Source organism: Glycine max, chromosome 15, assembly GCF_000004515.6.
Source record: "Glycine max cultivar Williams 82 chromosome 15, Glycine_max_v4.0, whole genome shotgun sequence".
Taxonomy (NCBI): domain Eukaryota; kingdom Viridiplantae; phylum Streptophyta; class Magnoliopsida; order Fabales; family Fabaceae; genus Glycine; species Glycine max.
This window is the reverse complement of record NC_038251.2, coordinates 52,574,763-52,592,839: the sequence shown is the minus strand read 5'-3', so window position 1 is coordinate 52,592,839 and position 18,077 is coordinate 52,574,763. Positions and strand designations below refer to the sequence as shown.

At 29.7% G+C, this 18,077-nt stretch overlaps 1 protein-coding gene across 1 annotated transcript; it reads right to left on the bottom strand.

The window, feature by feature from the left end:
• Window positions 1–6,410: 6,410 nt before the first annotated feature.
• LOC100778742 (homeobox-leucine zipper protein HOX11) lies at window positions 6,411–9,015 on the bottom strand. Its single transcript, XM_003546813.5, has 4 exons — window positions 8,498–9,015; window positions 7,710–8,056; window positions 7,355–7,434; window positions 6,411–7,111 (listed from the first exon to the last, which is right to left on the bottom strand). Exons 1-4 carry the CDS (start codon window positions 8,829–8,831, stop codon window positions 6,718–6,720), a joined length of 1,155 nt encoding a protein of 384 aa, XP_003546861.1. The 5' UTR covers window positions 8,832–9,015; the 3' UTR covers window positions 6,411–6,717.
• Window positions 9,016–18,077: the final 9,062 nt, after the last annotated feature.

Genomic DNA, 18,077 nt, shown 5'->3' with positions numbered 1-18,077 from the left:
ATAACACAAATCATTGGATGACATATAATTATGGCAGTTGAAATTTTTATTAAGGTGATTAGGTCCTGTCTTTCATTTTTTTAAAATTTTTTTCTTTCATATTTTTCATTTTGCCTTAGAGTTCCCAATGAGGATGTGAAATGAATGGGTCCATGGTCGGTTGCATATTTTAATCATAAGCTTTGCTTTTGCATGCGATGTACTAATGTGTCTCTACATTTATGTTTCCACCCTTAGACCTCAACTATGAGAGCATTAATATTTTGAGAGCCAAAGCATGCCTTGCATGAGTTATAAACTTTCATGTCATCGGTGCTAGCTTAATCATAGAAAATGATGTCCTTGTCTTTTACCCTATATAAAATTCACTTGAAGTTTCAATGAATAAACATTTGTGACACGAGAATTCGAAAGGATAAGGAATCATCTTTTAGATTTTTTAATGTATATTATTATTACTTGTGTGTACATAAAATATTGTATTTTATCATTGGAAGCAAGTAAGGATAAGCATTTTATGTAATTGTCATGATCTATTGCACTATATTTTATATCAAAAAGTGCGCTACTCGTAATTTAGGTTAAGTAGCCAGATATGTCATTATTAATATATAAACGTTTGATTTTTTTTATAAAATAATTGAATTCTGTATATTCTTAATTTGCTTTATCTAAGTAAATGTCATGATATGTGAAACAATTTACAGGGATACTCTCAAAATGACTTAATTTCCCACGGCTCTCAAAATTTATAAAGCTGGTGTTTTAGTTTTGACTCTTTAATTGGTGTTGTTGTGTGCGAGTTGTAGTTTTATTACAAAATTAATTTAATGTGGAAAGACGAATAAAAGTATTATCTCAACCACTACATCAACTTGGTACGTGAGCATTATAGGAATAGAAATACTTTAATTTAATTTATCTGAACATTGTCAAACACACTCGATCAGACTATATTATTATTATTATTATTATTATTGTGCTAGCTCCATGTATAATTTCTTTCTCCATGAAAGTGGTTACTCGACAGTGAATATATTCATTTGTTTTATATATCCTCAAAAAATAAAAATATTTATTTGTTTTGTTTTTTCGCTTATCAATTTTTTTTAATATGTGATTATCGGTATTCAAATATTAAGATCAAGTTGAATAAAATTACTTGAAACGGTAAAATTCTTTTTTCAAATTTTAACGTATGGCATTTCTAGAGAGTCCAACTAGAGACCTCCTTTCCTTTCATATTTAAGACTTTAAAAAATAATATATATTATAGATTAAAAATAATATTTCTAGGAGGAAAAAGTAGCAATATTTTACGATTCTTCAAGAAGGTCAATATTACAAATACGGTTTTTTATTAAACAAAATTGATTTTTACTTCTCGTAACAAGTTATTTTATATTGTGAAACATGTAATAGTTTTAAATTTTTAATTTTAAACATGTTTTTAATTTATTTAAATACAGTACGGTTTTTTAGTTTTGACATCTCTTTGATTTGCATTTAATTACTTTTGATAGTCAATAATAATAATACTAACTACTACTACTATTATTATTATAATAATAATAATAATAATAATAATAATAATAATAATAATAATAATAATAATAAACATTAAAAATGAAATTTGAAGCTATATGTCCTCGTCTAAACTACGCTAACCTTTCACTATTAGCCCGATGTTAATGACTTTAATTTAGTCCTTTATTGTTTAAAAGTGACCAATTTTGGTCCCAACCAAATAGATCAATTTTTGTTAAAACATATACTTTTAAAATTACTCATTATTATTAACTGAAATTAATTAAAAATTACCAAAAAAATTTAATCTCATTATGAGTCTTACTCATAATTTTGTAATTTTTAACAAATTTTAATAAATAATAAAATATGTATAAGAAAGTATATTACTAGCATCTTTATAATAATATAATAAATGGAATTATACATTATCAATGCTGTATGCAGGGTGATTTGCTTGTGTAGTAAATTTATTTAATCTACAGTTTTTTTTCTTATACACTTGTTCAAAACTTGAAACCTCTTCAAAATAATGAAATATGCAACTAAATTGAGAAATAATTTATTCCAAATCATAGATTCCAAGTAACAAAAAATAGTTACTTTTAAAACAACAAAAGTACAAAGATAAATACACATTAGTGAGGGACGACAAAAATTTATTCCAAGTCAATTTGATATCGCGTTCTAATTTCTTAATTTAATTTATTTTGATTATAAAAAATATTGTTCAATCATAATCTATCAATAAATAATTCATAGGATTGACGCAAAAATATAAAGTTTTATTCATTAAACATGTAGAGAATGATCTATCAGCATAATAGTTCATATTCAATTCACTTTATATGTAGAATTCTCTTCAACTAGTAGGTATCACACATTGCAAACGAGTTTAATTTTTTAACTATTGGTTGAAGGTCACCCGTAATCTATAACCCTTGAAAAAATCTAGAAATAAATTGTTATGCTTTCGAAACGCAGAATAAATTAACCTATGCTTATAATCTTAACAAAGGTAATAAAGAGACTCATTCAAATTTTATTATTTATATGAGTGGATTATATTATTTTTGTTTAATGAATTAATGACAAGCAACACTTTATTTGATATTTAGCAGATAAATTTGAAGGAAAAAAAATACTATTTCATACACCCGTTAAACTTAGCTTAATTGAAGTGAGAAAATACAACAGATGACAAAACATAACTGAGCTTAATTATGTTATTACCGGAGAGATTAACTTAGTGGAAGAGACTTCAAATTTAATTTGCACAAGGCCCTATTTCAAACCTTTTTTATTTGTCATTATTGTAAAAAAAATTGATAGTCATGTTTCTTTTTGTTCTCTTTTAATCAAAATAAAAAAAGTATCGTAATTTTATTAGAATTTAATGTCTATGCACTGAGTGCAAAACAGTTTTACAGTCATTTAATTACAAATTATTGTTTGAATTACTTTAAGATAATTATTTTAAAAGTTAACAAACTCATAATACATGATTGATTTGTGATTGAATGTCCATGTAAAGCTTTTTACATTATTAGTGTATAATCATTTTTCTCTTCTTTTTTTTATTGATAAACATTAGTTGTTAATCTTTGTTAGTGAAATGGATTCAAACTTGCGACTTCTCCTCCCCTTTCCCCTTTCAACCACTAACTCATTCTTATAATTTCTAATTTGTTTTTGGATTTGTAGAAGTTAAAGACAAATACCAAGAATTTATAACACCTCACATAGTCACGCACCATGCTCAACCAATTAAGATAGATCCCCGATAGTAATCATCATTTTTTGATTGAGTATTTCTCTCTTAATTACCCTATTTATCAAAGGAGAGCAAGCACTGACAAATTTAGGATTTTTCCTTAGTGGAGGCGATAAATAGCTTATAATATTTCTACAAAAGAAAATATCACAAGTTTTTACAAAATACATAATGTCATGACAAGAGAACAATAAAAAATTACTTAACCTTCTATAAATTACAATTATCCTTTACACATTTTCATTGAAAATACTCTATGATTGTTGCATTGTCAATACTATAAAAAATATTTATTTATATATGTAACCAAACAATCATTCAACCATTCATCTTTTCTCATGTGATTGCATATTTTATTCTTCACAAAATTTATTGCAGAAAAATATCTTAAATGACAAACTCTCTTAATCCCTTTCTTGCTATTCTGTTTGGGAACTGGGATAAAATCACTCAAATGCAAACGTGTAGTGTAAGTTAGTAAATGAATCATTGTACTTTGTTGGATGTCTATTAGAGGGGTTGGAGCATTAAAAATTAGGTTATTATTTTGGCCATCCAATTTTTGTTAGGTTCAATTTAGTCTTTTTATTTTTAAGAGGTTCAATTTGATCCCTTAAATTATATATATTATGTTCAATTTAGTCCCTTGTTTTTTATATTTTCTAACTAGGTCTTTATTTTTTTAAAAATAGATTCAATTTTATCTCTTTTTTTTAAATATTCAGAGATGACGGAAGAAAAATAAGATCAAATTGAACTTATTTTAAAAAATAAAGAACCTAATTGAACTTTTTAAAATATAAAAAACCAAATTGAACCTAAAAAATAAATTAGAGGACCAAAATAATACTTAAATCTAAACATTTAAATGATAAAATAATAAAATTAGTATCAATTTATTCTCTCTTTTTTATTTCTTATATTTTTTATATACATTTAAAAAAATTATCTTATAGAGATAATAACTATTTTTTATAGGGGTAAATTTTTATTATTATTACACATAATAAGTAAAAAAAAAAAATTATTACCCCACACCATAATAGGTGGATCCGTCCCTGAGATCAAGGTTAGTCTAAAAATTGAGAATTTTCTAATTTGCACAAAATCTTATGTGTAATTCTTGTTGTCATCATTATATACATGGGAAAAAAAGGTGAAGTTATAGTACTCCCTTCATTTTAAAATGACTTTTAATATTTTTTTTATATTAACTAATGTTTATAGTTTGCAATAAGATATTAAAACTTTAATTCAAAAGTTGTCCCTAATAAATTGTATCAATATGATGATGAGTGAGTAATGTACCTATTAATTTTTTAACTATCACAATTAACTATCTAATATTTACAAGTAATGTATTTTTGAAGGAAAAATATATTTTATTAAATTTTTTGAATAAGTAATTTATTTATAGTTGTTCTTAACTTGTGAATAAAAAACCTTAAACATCAATCATTTTAAAAATGGAGGAAGTATTTTCTTTTTTTTGTTTTGTTTTCTTTTAATCAAAATGAGAAAACTGGAGGGAGTAAGACACCTTTATGGTACAATCTTGAGCAGGGACGACAAAAGAATTTGTACCCACAGATAAAATTAATAAAAAATAAGTATCTTTAACGAGTAATTGCATGTAATGTGTATGAATATTTTTACTACCCTCTGGTAATGGAAAAATGTATCATGATACTCGTATCTTATATCCATTAATATTAAAATATTTATATATATTGTTTTTTTGTGTGTGTTTTGGACTTAGTGCATGTTTGGTTTGTCAATTGGAAATATTATGAAATGCGTTCCAATGCAAGCAAACTCTTATATCTTAGTGTAGTTTTATTTTAGGTTATACTTCATAGAGTAATTTTAGATAAATTTTTTTGGAGCTTACAAAATGATTTTTTTTATTTTTAAGAATTATCCATGAATATTTTAATTGTGTAGAATATTTGTAAGCTTATATATTTTAGTTTTTAGATATTTAATCAATATTCATATAACCTTTATTAATTTAAATATTATTATTAAAGTTAAAAACTTATATAACTTGATATATTTTTTCAAAAAAATTACTAATGATATTTTTATTATTTTTCATAATTTTTTTGTAAAAATATTTTTTTTTTTATAATTTTAATTCCTTAAGAAAAATATATTTGGGTTTGCATTTACATTTATTTACAAGGTAGAATACTATATTATTTTTTTTTATAAATTTTTTGTGAGAACTGAACACGGTCACACATGCACATATTGTAAACGGTTCGTACCCTCATTAATTAACTATAATGAAAAGTGTACTTCCCTCGTGCATACTAATAATTGGGGTACCCCACTTTAGGGGACAGTGTTTTAGCAATGTGGCATTCCTGTCCTGTCCCTTTTGGGTCACAGTCCCATTTGTTGCCCTCCAAAGTCCCACAAGAGAAGCAAAAGGCATGCAATTGCACCCTGTTAGTGTTCCATATAAATTCTCACACATACCCATAAATAAATTGAATTTAATGAAGCAATGAACCACCACCATACCCATTTTGTTGACTCTTCTCTCTCTCTAGTTTCAAGTCTCGAGTCTGAACTCTCTATCCTTCATGATGATGAGTGACTGCTGAGGTTTGAAGTCTTCAAGAAATGAAATCATTAAAAGGTAGACCAATCCACGGATTTGAAAGTCTCTTGGTCTTTCTGAAAAGCAGCCTTGAACTACGGCCTTCCCCTCCTCACCTTATTATGACCCATACCTACCTAACTCTAATTAATCACCTATTTAATTTTTGCACCAACATTTTGAAACTTTCCAATTAATTTACCTATCAATTTTCAATTTTGTTCTACTTTGGGTTGTTTGTTTTTAAGCAAAGAAAGTTCCAAAAAACATCTATTCACGAGTATTTTAAAGTGTTTTAGCCTTTAGGAGAGTTATTAAGAAATAAAAATAATAAACTTTAGTTAAACTATCTTAAAAATTATGATAAAAGTGTATATATTGAAATTTTTTTCTTCATAATAAAACTGTTAAAGAGCAGTACTACTAGTAGTTTAGAGACAGTTACTAGTATTAATAACTAGTATTTAAAGAAAACATAAAAAAATGGGTGAGAGTTTTTTCTAGTACAAAAAAACCAGTATCATTTCCCTTTCTCTTTGATATCTATGATCTTCACTGTCTAAAATTTTCTGCTGCCTTTTTTTCTGATTTCACCGTGAATAAAACCAGAAAAAGAAGGATAATACACAGAGAGATTCAAACAAGAAAAAAAAAAAACCCAATTATCCAAATTTTATATGACCCCCTACACCCCCACAAAAAAAATCTATCAGCCTCTCAGAATCAATTAACCTTCCCTATATACAAAAATAAAATCAATTTCCAAGCCTCAATTCAACAGCACTAGTCTTGATGAACTTCATATCTTTCAAGATGCTGTGGATTGGTGTTGATGGGGTTGTTGGCTAGTGTGAACAAATGGGTGAAACCTCGGTTTTCCAAAGGGGAATCCAATGGCTTTGGAGGGTGAGTCATTGTTGTTATTGTTATTACTTGTTTTGACACTGGCCATGGCTCCTGAATTTGTAGCATTGATGGTGGCACTAATAGATAAGGAAGTGGATGTAGAATTTGTGGCCACGCGCTCACAAGAAGGGCACATGGTCAAAGTTGTGGCTGGTAATTGCATGTAGAAGGGGTTTGAAGTCTTCAAAGCCCTCAATTCCTGAAGCTCCTTGTGAAGTCTTCTATTCTCTTCTGTTAGTGTCTCACAACATCTCTTCAAGTACTCACAATCCACTTCTGTTTGCTTCAACTTAGTCCTGCATGCACACATACACACACGAGATATTTACAAGTAACCAATACTCAACCATATTATAAGCAACAATAGTGAAACTAATTTAAGTGTAGGACACTCCCATGTAAAGCACTTTCTAAGATTAAATAAATAAAAACCATACCCTTTTATATAATATGGTGTATGAAACAAAATGATATGAAAAATCTAGCAAAATAGCAAGGCCATGTGGAATAGAACTATGCTCATGCGTACGATGTTATACCTTGCTCGACGATTCTGGAACCAGACTTCTACTTGACGAGGTTGAAGATTGAGTTGTTTAGCAAGAGCAAGCTTTTGTTTCTGCATCACAAAATTACGTGTCCAACACTAATATTAGGTACAAATACTAAACAAAACAAAACCAAACAAAGAAAAAGGGATAAGATAAGTTATTATATGATTTGATCCAATCATGTATCCATCATCATCGTCCCCTCCTCCCTTCAATTTTCATTCATGTGACATGTAATAAATAAGAAAATTCATTTTGTGTTACATAAAATTGATCAGATTATAAATATTATAAATATGTGATGATGTGATGTCATACAATAATTTTTTAGAAGGGCACTCACAGGATTAAGAGTGTTGTGTTCCTTGAAACTCTCTTCAAGGAATGCAGATTGTTCCTTGGAGAGTCTGAGTTTTTTCCTAGTATTACCACCACTACCATTATTATTGTCGTCATCGTCACTGGCCCTTGAAGAGGTCCTTTGATCATAAGCCTCACCCTCAAAGTCCCTCTTATAGGAGCTCCCTCCTCTGCTGCTGTATATGCAGAGATCCATTTGAAATGATGAGGCGGCGCTGTTCGGAGACGACGACAGCGCCGCCGCTTCCTCCGCCTCGTCCTCCACCGCCGGCGGCTGCGCGTTCACGTCCAAGCCCCGAGAAGAGCCTCCCAACTCAGATGATAAACTTCCTGCACGTGTCCGTAATAGACCCATATGTCAAGTTATCATTGAAACTCAAATAGTAATACCAAATAATTGAAGGAAAAAAAAAAAAAACTTCTATACAGCAGATTTGTTCATACCTTTTTTTTTTCAATAAAATCAAAAATTTATAGTTTTATTTTATTTAGATAATTTGTATAATCTTTCCATACAAACTGTTATTATACAAATCACTGAAGTGAAACTTTAATACTAACCACAAAACAGCACGAATAATGCCCATAGAACTATATTTAAGTTTTGCCTATAATAAAATGAATGGAAAGGATTCGAATCTCTTGAACACGTTGTTTTTATTAAAAAGGAGGAGTATTATAAAAACTTAGTATAAGAGATTGGATGAAAAATAAAAACAAAAACTGAGGGAAAACATTTATAAGGGTAAAAATGGAAAAGTGGGTGTGTACCGTTTTCAGAAGGAGGGTGCCATGGGAGAGCGAGTTGAGGGAGAAGATCAAGTTGATGCAGAACTGTATTGTTGTTGTTGTTGGGATTGGAAGAAAGGCCATCAGGACCTTGTATTCTGTGAGTGTTGTTGTTCTTTGGCTTTGTTTCTTCTTCTTCTTCTTCTTGGTATTCTTCATCTTCATCTTGTTGATGATCTTTATGTGTAGTAATGATTGGACCAATTGATAACGTTGTGTTGAAGCCTAAACCAAGTTGGTTGGAGGCTTCACGAGGCTTTTCCATGAAACCAAGCAAAGGCCTTGAAGAGTCTCCTAAGCTCAAACCAAGCTCCATGATCTCCTTCTCTTTCTCTACATAGGCTGAGTTAAAATAATAGAGAGAGATATGTGGAATAGAAGTTGAGAAAGGTGTGGTTTGGACTGAGAATTAAGGAGGAGCTTTGAAAGAGAAGAGTCTTTATAATTATAGAGATAAGAGAGAGAGAGAGAGAGAGTAGTACGTGATAGTAGGATGACCCAAATGGTCACCTTTTTTAAAAATAAAAATAAAAAATTATATTTATATTTAGTGGGTATTCTTTCTTTTTCTTTTTTAAGTTTTTTTTTTTTTAAATTGAATTTTACTACTGAAAAATTGTGCAAGGGAAAAGGGTGTTTGACCGACAAAGGTTACCAAGGTTGACAAGCACACGTGAAACCCTATTTTTAAGATAGATGTAGATATAGATACTCGTATGCTTCTAGATAGCATTAGATGCATAGGTTGTGCAGTAGAGTTAGTCGTAGATTGATGGTATCAGTCGACAACATTATTCCTCGAAAGAATTATGCTTGGCGCGTGACCATCATATAGGTTAGGTTTGAGCATGGTTATTGGCATTCATTCACTCTCTTGGGGCTATGCTATTATGGTTTTACGAGAGGTTGGGATTTGGGACTCATTTAATCTTTTGTCTCAAAAGTTGTGTTGTGTCATGTTTGTGGGTACACATGAGGATGCATCAATAATATTCATTCATAATCCAATTTTTTTTTAAGAGTGTGGCTAATTAGTATCTTAGGATATTAATTAAAAAATTAAAATATTTTTTTTACTGTGTAAATTAAAGAAAAATATAAAAAAAATACGAAGATCACAAATTTTCATTTTCTAATAAAAATATTTCTATTTCAAATTACTTAACTACTTACTATAAACATTTTTTTATTTTAAGTTACTTTATCATTTTGTGTAAATTCATATTTCACTAAAATTTCACTGCCATTGCCATTTGAATCTTATTTTTTTCATTTATAAAATTTTATTTTAAAAAATCAAACTCAGTTTCTATTCAAGCAAGGATTAATTGCTACATTAATGATCTATCTGTCATGACTTTAGAGGGATTCTCCTCATTAAGGCTAGGCTACCCACCACCCACCTGCTTCTCTACCCTCTAGGGAGAGCCCACAATGTCTGCAAATTTGCAAAGATTGAGTTGAAGTGAACAGCATAACGATATGTTCGGAAACGGATCAGCCCATGTGGTTCTTGTAGAAATTTTTTTCCCGGGAAAATGAGAGAGAAAAAGACATTATAACGATCGATGTTGTTTGATGGGAACATGATTAATTAGCATTTGATACAGCTCTTCCTATCAATGAGAGATGGGAATACTACAGTTTACAGTCACACCGAGACACAGTAGGAATTAGGAGTGCTAGGGATACTATATTCTCTGACACAGTAACATTTATAACAAATTTATTAAAAATTTTAAAATTTTATATGGATCTCACTCTTTATAAAAAATTATAAAATCATATAAATGAGATTTGTTAAATAAAGTATGATCTCCACACAATTTTATAATTTTTAACTAAAAATAAGAGTAAGTTAAAAAGTACTATGTTACTAACATTTATAGAGTGGAAAACGGATGGTTCATATAACATGCGTTAAGTAACTTATAATATGGTATTTTCAGTCATAATTATTATAATATAGAAAAGTTTATCTACCCTCACATTATAGATATGAGAATTTACATATAAGCTAGAAAATATTTAAGAGTTACTTTTTTTTATTAAATTATGTAATTTTAATATCTTACATTGAGTATAGTAATTTTATTTATTTTTTTCTTATTTAATACTATCATCTAATAATATTTAAATGTAATTAATCTTAATATAAATTAAAATATAATTTTTGAATCTTTACATATGTTATTAAATTGATTCCTCATTTAATTTATACATAAAAGAAAAATTAAATGAAAATAAAAAATAAAATAAAATATCCCTATCTTTTCACACTCCAATTTCAAGTTCATATTCCTTCTCTTTTATCTCTATTTTCTTTTACCATTACATCATCATAATCATTTTTATCTTAAAATAAAATAACATTAAAGCCATTGGGTCCCGAGGATTCTTGATCTGGGCTTAAATGGAGGATGATAATGTGTGTCGTTTCACACTCTTTTGAGATTTAGAATAATAATAGTTAATACACTCTCTTTCCACTAATCTTACATCTATATTTGTATGATAAAAAATATAAATGTAAACACAGTTTAACCAAAATATAGTAAGTGTGAAAAACTATTTTTAATTATAAAATCATGATTTAACGTGATAAAAGGAAGAAATTAATAGAATAATAAATCGAGTGTGAAAAAAATAATCAATATTGCTCGTCAGAGATAGTAGTTCTAAAGGCAAGCAATGAATAGTGGGAACTTTTGTAATGTCATAACTCATAAGTTAGTGGTGTGCACCGAGACACCCATATTAGGGTTCAAATCATATATTTTCTTTTAATAAATAAAATTTATGTACATTTTATTAAAACATTTAATATTTTTAATAATTTATATTCATATTTAAAAATCAATAAAAAAATACTATAATTGAGTGTGAGATCAATTACCTCTTTGAACTTAATTAGTTGTCTTGAATTTGAGTTCAAGGCATGTAAGTGCATTAAATACCCAAAATAAAAATTATTATTTCTATTGATTTTATTCCACTCAAGCAAGATCGAATGTGCCTGTTAGAAAACACTTGAAGTCAATAAAAAATTATATTAAAAAAAGTTAATCAACATACTACTTTAAAATTTCTTTTATCGGAGATTCTTTCTCTCCTATATTGGTGAAGACATAGTTTAGTCATGGGTGGGTAAAGTTCATGAGCAGTCTCCCATTTAATTTTATGGTGGATTGAAGGGGGACAATCTCTCTTGATGACTGCCGGGGAAAATATTAGGAAATCATATTATTGATATCTGATTCTGATCCCATGCATTATTTGAAAGGAGAGTGAATATCTATTCTTTGAATGAGGGCAGAGGTAATTGGCATGGCCCTTTGACAGTGATTCTATACTGATCCCTGAACCCAATGTTGAGCTCCTGTCTGAAGCAATAATACAAAGTATGTAGCATATGGCATGTTTTATGGGGGGAGAGAAAGAGAAAAAGAACCTTGTGGCATGTTTTGAGGGAATGTTGATGAAGGCTCTTTAAACTCACATTTATTGACCACAAACCTAATTTTACTTAAAGTACTTATCAGTTGTTACAGGAAGAAAAAAAAATTAAATCCAGTATTTTCTTTTTTTAAAAAGTTATATTGTAGTTTAATTTTTGTGCATTGTTAACTAATTGAAAATAACCTTAATTATAATTTTTAAAGTAGTCAGTTAGTCACTACAAAAGGTTAACAATCTTATTTTAGATGACAATTTATAACATGGTGATTGTGTGAAAAATCAGTATGCTATACGTCTCTAGTTAAAATCGTAGAAATAAGTTAAGAAAAATCTTTTAGACTTGAGTTGAGAATTTTATTATTAAATTTTAATAGTTTTTTAAATAAATGTTTTATATAACTGATGTGGACATTTATTTGAGATCCATGTATGTTTAAAAATATAAGATGCGTATTGTTTTTCGCAATTGTCATCATGTTTTAGTGAGAATTTTCCTCCATAGAAGGTGATGTAGTTGCAGATATTCTGGTGAATTTAGCTTATCGTTATCTTGTGACATTTCACTTTCAGGAATGACCTCCTATTCATTGGACACCAATAAATCGTCTTGAATAACTTTGATGGATTTCTTTTTATGTAGCAGTTATTTCCCTTTTCCTTATTTCTTTTTTTATAAAAGAGAATTTCCCAATTCTTCCCTAATTATAGTCATTTTTTTACTCAGACCTAATTATAGACAGTAATTAATATCACAAATTAGATAAAACTTTTGAAATTATTATGAAAATTTAATTAATTTGTTTTGCCTTTTGTTTTAATAGTATTGCAACGGGAAAAAACGCAACAAAATATCTTTAAAATGAGTATTGATTCATGCAGCATATTTTGGATGTCGAACAATGTCCAAAAAAATTATTCTGAGCATGCGCTCAAATCCACTATTGATTGGAATAATTGCTAACAATTGAAATGATGGTACGTTTTTATTTTGATGTAATAGTATTTATGGGTCACTTGATGTTGCCATATTTAAAATGGAAACATGATGAGTTGCGTCTAAAACTGCCTACCAACTACCAAATGCAAGAAAAATAATATTACAAATGAATATACTCTTAAGCTTCAATGTCAAGTGCCCCACATTTCAATTCTTTGCAGAAACAAGTTCATCATATTGAATTATTTATACAACATTTGGTTCCTCCGACACATATCATGCTCATGTCTTCAATCAATATTGACCAAAAAGACATTTGTGGAAGATAATAAGTAGTTCAGTGATCATGAATCATGATCATAACATGATGTATCGATACCCCACCCAAAGATAGCTGTGTTAATAATGAGAAGTTGGAGAAGAAATAGTACAAACCCGCTTTAATTAATCTAGCGTAACAAAATCAAGTGAAACTATTTTAGAACCCCTATTTTCATGTATTGTTTTTTCTATCGGTTTTATCAATATTTTGTATTGTACATTTGGTGTACAATAAAGTAAAAGCATTTAATGTGAGGAAATGTGCCTTCAATGAAGATAAAAACTATTGTTTTTGGTGAATGATTACAACTTATTCTTTTTCAATGGATTAATTTTTTTAGGTTGAAATTAACCACTTATATATTTATGGAGGTGGAGGACAATCTTACTCAAATAGGGTATAATTTGTTGGATGTGGAAGTCCCAAAATCAGTGGGTTCTTCCCTTTGGCTTCCAAGCTTAGGTTATATAAGGAAGCCTTGGTGAACATTTATCATCATCCCAAATTAAAGTGTTTCTCTTGTATACTCTTGTACACTAAGAGATAAACTAAGGAGTGGTTTGGTTGAGTAGAAGAAATGGAATTGAGAAGAAATATTTAAATTAAAGTAGCATATGAAAATAAGGGACCCATACAAAATTTTAAATTTTTTTACATAATTCCACTCTACAATAAAACAACCAAAGGACACTAAGAGAGAATAATTAGTTTCTTCTCAAAGATTCGCTGAGTAATAGTATTCTCCTTCTATAGAAGAGTGTTAGTAGTAGTATTCTCCTTTGATAAAGAGATCTAGATGGAGTGGTAGTAGTATTTTGTAGAAGAGAGAGAGTATTCTACAAAAGAGAGAGAAAGGTGTTGTAATTTCTTCCACCTAATGATATTGTTCCATTGTGATACATGCTAGTACATTGGTATGGTGCCGAAGAATGTTCTTAGTATGCTTTGTGGCTATGATATATATATATAGTTTGATCTACCACATCATAAAATAATTATTCTTGTTACTGGATGTCGAAACTAGGAGCTAAATTCTCACCATTAGCTAGAATCAACGAATAAAGTGCAAAACAAAAGGACAATGAGCCACTCGTCATCACGACAATATTTTTTTTTAACTTAAACACACACTAACAACACCCATCATGACATTATTGAACCCTGAATATTGAGAGTTTTTATTTGACAAAAATCAAGGGATAATAGTGAAGAGTCAAAGTTAAGCCAAGTCAATTAGCCTAGGTCTTTTATCAAACAAGTAGTTGGCACTGGCAAGAACTGAGAAGTCACATAGCAACAGACAAGTTATATTATCTAAGTCAATAGAAATTCAAAGTTCAAAACAAGAAGGACAATTCTGTGAACATGAAAGGAATATCCAATAGAAGACATGTTCTTTACACAAATAATCCCCCAATTAAAAATTGTTAGAGGAAATCAAGATACATTACTAAATTGAAGTTTTTCTTCTACTAACAATTTAATACCAAAATACAAGCTAATAACAGAAAATTACAATAAATTCTTCTTCTCATAATTCTCATTCCCTTTTCACAAATTCCTTCCAGAAAACCCCCAATTGTCAAAGTTAGACCATCCTCCTTCCTCAGTTTTGGTGGCTTTCTTTTATTGTTCATGTCTCATCTCTTCTCCTTGAATCAATTACGAGAGTGGACCTCGAAATCCCAAAATTTCATGTGTTGTAGCATCTATCTGACTCTTAAGTATTTCCTTTTTTCCATTTTTGAGCTCTGATTTGCTTGTCCTCGCATTCGTGCATGGTAGAGATTGCTTGAAAAATGGTTGCATGTTGGAGAGTTATGGGGTGATACGAATGCCTGTTGGATAAAAGTGGGTGAGCATTAACACATTAGAGAAATGTTGTAGCTTCTAGGGTTTCATTAGAAGGAACTGGGTTGAAGAGGATTTGGGTCATGGGTTGTAGGTCCCTTTTTTTTTTTTTATCTTCTCATATTTCTTTTCTCTTTTTTTTCTCTTTCTCTTATAAAATAGCAAGTGATCCAAACAAAATTGGGTGTTGAAAATTTCCCTTCTTTACTTAGATTTAACTAAATAATACGAATAACCTTAGTTTGCATATTATTGTAGTTAAAGATAAGAAAAGAAACCCCAATTTTCTTCAAGGACTTAGATAGTATAAGGACTCACAAAAAGCAACAAAAATGGAAACTCTAGATGTAGTGAGTGTAATTACCTGAGATGTTAAGGATGTGAATACCCTGTAAGCAATGAGTGTGAATACCTAAGATGCTAAGGACGTGAATACCCTATATGCAATAGGTGTGAATACACAAGATGTTGAGGGTGTGAATACCTTATATGCATTGGGTATGACTACCCTATATGCAGTGAGTGTGAATACCTTATATGCAATGGGTGTTAATACCTAACATGCCACGATGTAGGTGTGAATACTCGAAATGTTGTGGGTGTGAATAACCAAAATGTAGTTGGTGTGATTACCCAAGATATTGAGGATATGAATACCATATATGTTGTGGATGTGAATACCCAATATGTTATGTTGTGGGTGTTAATACCTGATATGTTGGTGCAAAAAGGTACTTGACTTTAATGTTGGTTCCAGATAGGTACTAGACAAAAATGCAAGTGCCAGGCAGGTATTGGACTTAAATGTTGGTGCTAGGCAGTCATTGGACTTAAATGACAGTGTTGTGCAACTACTCTATTTTGACAAAAAAAAAACATGTAGGAGATTGATGTGATGTTTGATATATAGAAATGTGAATGAAACATGTGTGGTGCAAGCAAAAGGCTCAAAGGCCCAACAAAATGTAATGACAAGAACAAAATATTTTTCTTGAGAATGAAATGGTGGGACATGATGGCCAAACAAGTGTAAGATGTAGTTTAGATGTGATATTGATGCATTGATGAATGTGAAATATAGTTGAAAAAAGTTCCCTTTTTTGTTCAAAGAGAAAAGCTTTGAATTTTTATTATTTTTCTTGGAGAAAACAAATTTATGCAAACTAACTTTTATTATCATTCCTTCAAGGTCTATCACCAAGGATTCACCATGTTTCCCATGATTTTGAAATTTTCATTACGTCATGTCAGTATCTATTATCATAAAACAACACATTGAACAAGTTACAAGCGAAGGGAGAAATGTGGTAGATGGAAAGTCAAGAAGATAATTGCCTTGGTCAGTGAGTTTGGTTTGCCCCACTCTATAATGAGGAGCATGAATGTAATGGAGAATTGGATAATAACCATGGTTTGAAATAAAAAGGTGACAAAGTCAGAAAAATCAAATCACTACCCCTAATTTGTTTTTAAATGGCTAGGATATGAAAGTGAAATAAGGAATTATGGAATGACTTCCCCAATCTTGTGTTGATGAGTGTGGGGGGGGGGGGGGGATAAAAGACGGGACAAAGATGGAAGGGATTGTCCTATGAATAGAATGAGCTAGATGAGGATGAAAGTGAGGTAATTTTCCAAGGAAATAAACAACAAGGGAATGAATTTAAACTTGAAGGAGCATGATCAAAGGATGAATTAAGAGTGGAATGACATATGAATTAAAAAGGGTGACATCAAGGGATGAAAAAGGAATGAAGGGGTTGCCCTAGTTAGGGAGGATAAATGAATAGTCCCATTTTAGATTTATTTGTGTCCTTTGAATGATTCTTATGAGTGGAGCATGACAGACACTGCTTATTGAAGTGCATAAGATTTTTTCAACATTTGGATGGACAACCCTTGTGAGCATTGATTTTTTTTCTTTTTTCCTTCTTTTGTTTTTGAGCAAGGTTCTTTGGCGTGTCACATGTAATCTTTATTTTTCCTTCTCTCTTGCATTGCTTTTCTTGATCCTTTTTTTTTATAAGAAAATATCAATTTTCAATTAGGTAATAGGGGAGTTTTTATATATTTTTTTTTGGAGAAAGAGAAAAAGGACCATACATCCTTTCAAATCATGATTGCTCATTTTTAGAAATTTAATCTCAAGACACAACCTTGTGAAATGCATGTTGCTATTTCTTTATTTCTTTTGTCCTAACTTTTGCTTAGATTGCCCATATGGGTTTTTAACCTAATAAACTCTTTTTTTTTTTTGCTCAAAAAGTTTATCTTAAACAAACTTTAGACAAATGAATGGATAAAGGTGTTGAAACTTCTCTCATTAGAATTCATTCAAGCTAGTCTAACTTAAGAGTAGAAGATGAAGAAGGAGAAAGAAAACTAAAGATTGATTAGAAAATTCAATAAATATTTTATTAATAATAGATACTTAAAAAAGCAAGCAAGCCCATTTAACAAATGGAGTACCTTAAGGCCTTGGGTAGAGCAATAGGATTTACATAAAGTTTATCAAAACCAAAGGAAACTTGGTGATCGCTCAACTCATAGGTACTAGAGACATTGGCCACTTTTGACAACATCAATAGTTGGACCCCTTCCCAATCTTGGAACTTATTATCTTCATATTTCAATACATTTAAGTTTGTTTGGTCTTGTTTATAATTAAGTTTTGAATAAATTAGAATAGCTTTAAAATAGTTTAAATGTTTGACTTTTCATGTAATTTTAGTTTACTTTGGTGTAAAAATAAATGAAGAAAGAAGATAATTGGTGTGGGACCTAATTCAAGACTAAAGGGGCTAGAACTAAAACTTGGTGTGCGCTAAGCATGAACTGTGAGCTAAGCGAATTGTGTTTGGTCCAATAGTCAATTTTGTATATACTTTTATTTCTTTTATTTGGGTTCAATTAAACTTTAGATTAACAAATTCAATTAAGGTATCATAAAATTATTTAATTTATTAAATATAAAAAATATAAAAAATATAAAA

Excerpts from the sequence above, each read along its gene's own strand:
- LOC100778742 (XM_003546813.5), bottom strand. The coding sequence starts at position 8,831 with ATGGAGCTTGGTTTGAGCTTAGGAGACTCTTCAAGGCCTTTGCTTGGT. Across the intron at positions 8,057-8,497 it reads GCACCCTCCTTCTGAAAACG|GAAGTTTATCATCTGAGTTG; the intron begins GTACACACCCAC and ends GGACACGTGCAG. Across the intron at positions 7,112-7,354 it reads TTCCAGAATCGTCGAGCAAG|GACTAAGTTGAAGCAAACAG; the intron begins GTATAACATCGT and ends GTGTGCATGCAG.